Source organism: Pinus tabuliformis, chromosome 8 (genome assembly GCF_031772625.1).
Source record: "Pinus tabuliformis cultivar Carrire ecotype Pingquan chromosome 8, CPIR1, whole genome shotgun sequence".
NCBI lineage: Eukaryota > Viridiplantae > Streptophyta > Pinopsida > Pinales > Pinaceae > Pinus > Pinus tabuliformis.
In genome coordinates this window covers 832,346,627-832,351,145 of record NC_142294.1, presented here as the reverse complement: position 1 = coordinate 832,351,145, position 4,519 = coordinate 832,346,627, and the positions used below count along the sequence as shown (strand labels likewise).

Sequence of the window (4,519 nt, the reverse complement as noted above, 5' to 3'; positions counted from 1 at the left end):
CAACATGTTTGAACCTACATCATATTGCAATTTGGGCGATTACAAATGTTCAGCATGTCCTTTAGCTAAATGCATGCCTATTTTATTTTGCATCCACGATTTTTTCATATGTGTTATATATTTAATAATTTATTTATAAAGAGAGCTATTAGATTTCTAGTTGTTTTAAGTGTGATTTTTTGGAAGCTTTTTCAGTGGGCCTTTCCGGTCTAATTTCTCTAAAATACGATAGGAATTCATTGAAATTACAAGTTTGATGGGTAACCCCTGCACAATAAAAGTTCCCTAGGGGTTTTTCAAGGTGTTGAATCCATATATACAATGAAAAACTAGTTTAAATAACACAAATCAAGATTTCACCACATATTTTTGTGCACTCAAAGTCGCACTAAAGACAACTCCATTAGATTTTGAATCCATCATCGCATACTTCCTATGAAATTAAGAAGATTAAATCATTCAAGTTGTATTATATAGTAGTTTATGAAAAAGTGGGGCCAGAATCTTAAATTGATGAGTTAGTTTTCTTTTTTAAAAATAAATAATTTCTATTGCATTATAAAAACGAAGTTACATGGTTATATAGAGAAATATGAGCATAGCTTGGGTTTGCTTGTTAATTGAAAACATCCATCGAAATTCCAGTACATAATTGCTGACTACTTTGTTAAGCTTCAACAAGTAGTAAACTTTAATTTTAACTTGTTGTGTTTATTGTTTCAACAAAGTAGTAAACTTTAATTTTAACATTTTTTGTTTATTGTTCACTTTTTTTAGAGCAGTATAAGACTAGAAATTGCACTAGATGTTGCAAAGGAAACGCCGTAAAGCAGTAGCATAGGAAAGAACAACATTAAGTTGTTACTCTTCCATGATGTTTAACTTATTAGCCACATTCTACCCCTAAGGATTTTAACAATTCAAAAAATTATTCTATGATTAATTATATTTCGTATTCTTATATATTTAAGAAGAAAATCTCTATAGATCACTCTTCTTAAGTTGAAATGTCTATATTGTAACCATTGTTTATGGTAAAATAATACATTGAACTTGTATTAGGGTGTTGGGTTTATTTATCAAATTGATTTTTCATAGCATATCATGTTTTTTTAATGGTTTTTGTTTTTTTTTTTTTGTTTGCAACTATTATGTTCCACATTTCTTATATTCTCCCCCTACATGATAATGTAAGAAGCATATTCTAGGATGATTCTAGGTCTTTGTTTTCTTTTATTCTTAATTAGGAGGGGATGATTTTGATTGGAGATTGAAACGATTTTAGGAAGCTTCTTTCCTTTAGTGTTAGTTATCTCTACTAATATAACATTATATATAGTGACAACCATGTTTTTAGTTAGCTAAAAGGAATATTTAAGAAAAAAATATAAGATAACAAAAACTATAAGAATCTAAATAAAATTTTGTTCTATTTCTATATCAAAATTATATTTTCTAGTTTTTATGAAATCCAAACTTCCCACTTTTTATTGATCATTTTCTTGATATTATAATTTGAGTGTTTCACTTAACTCTATATTATTAAGAAGAAATGGTATCTATTAACCTTTTAAAATAATTAAAAAAAATACAAACCTTTAAATATTAGAAAATTTAATTTATATATAAATATATGTTTTTTATATTATTAATACTCTTTTCAATGCTCGTTTTCTAAATTCTTATCTATTAACCATCCAAAGAGATAAAGAAAAAATGCAGATATGAATTTCTAAATTCCTATCTATTAACCATCCAAAGAGATAAAGAAAAAATGCAGATATGAATTTCTAAGTGATATGGAAATTTGTTTTTATTATAATTGTATATTTTTTTATCTTAATAATATATTTTTAATTTCTTTTTTATATATTTAATAATTTTTAATTTCTGGAAACTTTCTTATTTTCTTATCATCTTGCATTAAAAGGTGTAAAAACATGAACGAACATTCAAGATTCAAGAAAATAATATGTGCATATTTTTTTTTTCATATGATAGAATTATTTAAGAACAAGCTTGAATATAATAGTCATCAACCAAAAGCATACATAGAGGCCAATATCTCCACGAGAGCCAAAATTCTCTTATTGCTCAGTTAAGGACTAATTCTCATCAACTCAGTTGTGACACAGGGGAGAGCCAAAATTCTCTTATTGCTCAGTTAAGGACTAATTCTCATCAACTCAGTTGTGACACAGGGGGGCACTGGAAAAGGCCAAAAGAAGTGTAGGAGTTAAGGACTAATTCTCATCAACTCAGTTGTGACACAGGGCACTGGAAAAGGCCAAAAGAAGTGTAGGAGGAACGAGTATGCATTTTTTGTTCCTCTGGAAAAATGGAAACAGAAAAACATTTCATTTTAGAATGTGAAGCATTCAAAGACAATAGGAAAAATTATGCAGATATGCTGTCAACTAGCTCTTGCGATAATCTATTTAGCTAAAGGTTTCTCGAGAAGCTAGGAGCATTTATTTTGAAGCTTCACACAAAAAGGTGTGAATACATAAGTAGATGAAGAAGCAATATGTCTCATAGGATATCTTTAGCCTCGTGGACGTTAAAATAATTTCTTCTTCTTCTATATCAGGATGAGCTGTCAAAAAAAGAGAGATTTAAACAATGGCAAATTTAAATTATAATAAAATTAAAAAAGACAATCTTTAAACTTAGTTTAAAACTTACACAATTAAGTTGGTAAAGAAATACAACTATAGCTACAATACATTTTCAAAGTTAGTATACCAAAAATGCTCCATCTTTTAAGTGAAGGAATTAAGTGGGAAACTGTTTACCTGATTTTTTCCCAATTTAAAGTACTTAGGCATCTGACCGACATACTGTTTACTGATACTAAGATAAGTTATAGCAATTCAATTTTACACTGCAATATACAAACATTTCCAACGAGTAACATTTGGTGAAAAATATTTATATTAAGATATTTAGAGACCTTTTAATATTGGTAATATGCTTCCAACATTCTTAAAAAAAAAACTATTGATGAGTCAAGGTTTTTCTATAACACAAAGATTATCACTGCGGGAACTACTGAGATTTTTCTAACTAAAGCCGGCAAAGGCCTGATACCAAACACAATAATATTTTGGGCGGGTTTTCTCTGGATGTTTCTTGTGCACCCAGAAGCGCAGTTAGTGTGATGATAACCATGGAGATCGATGCAAACAGAATGTTGAAGGTTTCAGCAGAGGAAAAGACGAGCAGATCGATGATTACCACTATCGAGACTGGGAGACCAAGCGACGATCATATTGCCAAAATAATTGCAGAGGCAGAGAACTTCAAAATTGAAGATGAGCGGTGGAAAGAAATGGTGGAGCTGAGGAATGCATTGGATCGATACCTCCACAGCATGAATAAAGGAGTGAAATTACGGAGGAGAGAGATGGAGAAGAAATATTTACAGGACATGGAAGCCGGTCTTGAGGAGATCAGTGATACTCAGAAAGCAGATAAGGATGAAGCATCAGAGATAATGGAAGATATTAAAAAATTGTGTGCTAGAATCGGCGACAGTTAAAAGGGACGCATTGAGGTGCTAAATCTTTTTTGATATTGTATAATTAGTTTTAATACTGTGTTGATTTGATATTACGTTGTTTTTTGTTTCTACATCATGAACAAATATGTTAGTATTCGAAAAATTAATTTAATTTTATAAAACACTATATAATATAGATTTCAACTTTGACCTCTTAATTACCATGAACTTCATTTTGGTTATAAATCCATCTTAACTTTAAATTTTCCCATGCAAAACAAGTATATGAATGAAAATTGTGAGAGTCTAAGTCACATGTTTCTTGATAAGAATAAAATGGATATTTGTCTTAAAGGAATTAAATAGGGATTTACACCTCATAACTTATAACATAACATTGAAAACCTATATAATAATTTTACTACAAATGAATAATAGAACTATCAACCCTTGGTATGGTAATGATTATAAAATTTCTAGAAAAGCAATTAGGGGTGTTCCTAAAGAAACCTTAAAACTTGATAGAATAAATAATGTATGGAGCTCTTATTGAAAGAGAGAAAATATAGTATAGTAGTTATTGCACTTCTCTAAGTCTATTCCTAGAAATTTTTGGAGGAATTTTTTTATTAGCGAGACTAAAGAAATTTGTTTGATTCCCTTGAAGAACAAGAATATTTACCTTAAAAACCTCTATGAATCACCTAACACCATAGACACCATTTTGAATGCTTATATAGATGATGATATCTTTTCCTTGGAAGAAATTACATTTAGAGTGAAACAACTAGCTAAAGGGAAATCTAAGGACATTGAAGGATATCAAGATGAAATTTTTAAAATGGGAAACTATTCTTATTCCCCACAAAGAAAATTTATTTAATTTAGGAGAGGCAAGGCTTCCTTAATCCTTTGATGCAACGCCTTATTGTGGCTATCTTTAAGTGTGGGGATAAAATCATTCCCTCTAATTACATAACTATTATGATTAACCACATTTTAGCTAAGTTATATAGG

The 4,519-nt window shown here is 29.5% G+C and overlaps 1 protein-coding gene across 1 annotated transcript; it reads left to right on the top strand.

Moving 5' to 3' along the window:
* The first annotated feature begins 3,169 nt into the window (after window positions 1–3,169).
* On the top strand, window positions 3,170–3,541 carry LOC149238164 (luminal-binding protein 3-like). Its single transcript, XM_089369489.1, has one exon. The coding sequence runs from the start codon at window positions 3,170–3,172 to the stop codon at window positions 3,539–3,541; it is 372 nt and encodes a 123-aa protein (XP_089225615.1).
* The last annotated feature ends 978 nt before the right edge of the window (window positions 3,542–4,519 follow it).

Bases quoted from the DNA above. Each gene is read 5' to 3' on its own strand.
- LOC149238164 (XM_089369489.1), top strand. From the start codon at position 3,170: ATGGAGATCGATGCAAACAGAATGTTGAAGGTTTCAGCAGAGGAAAAG.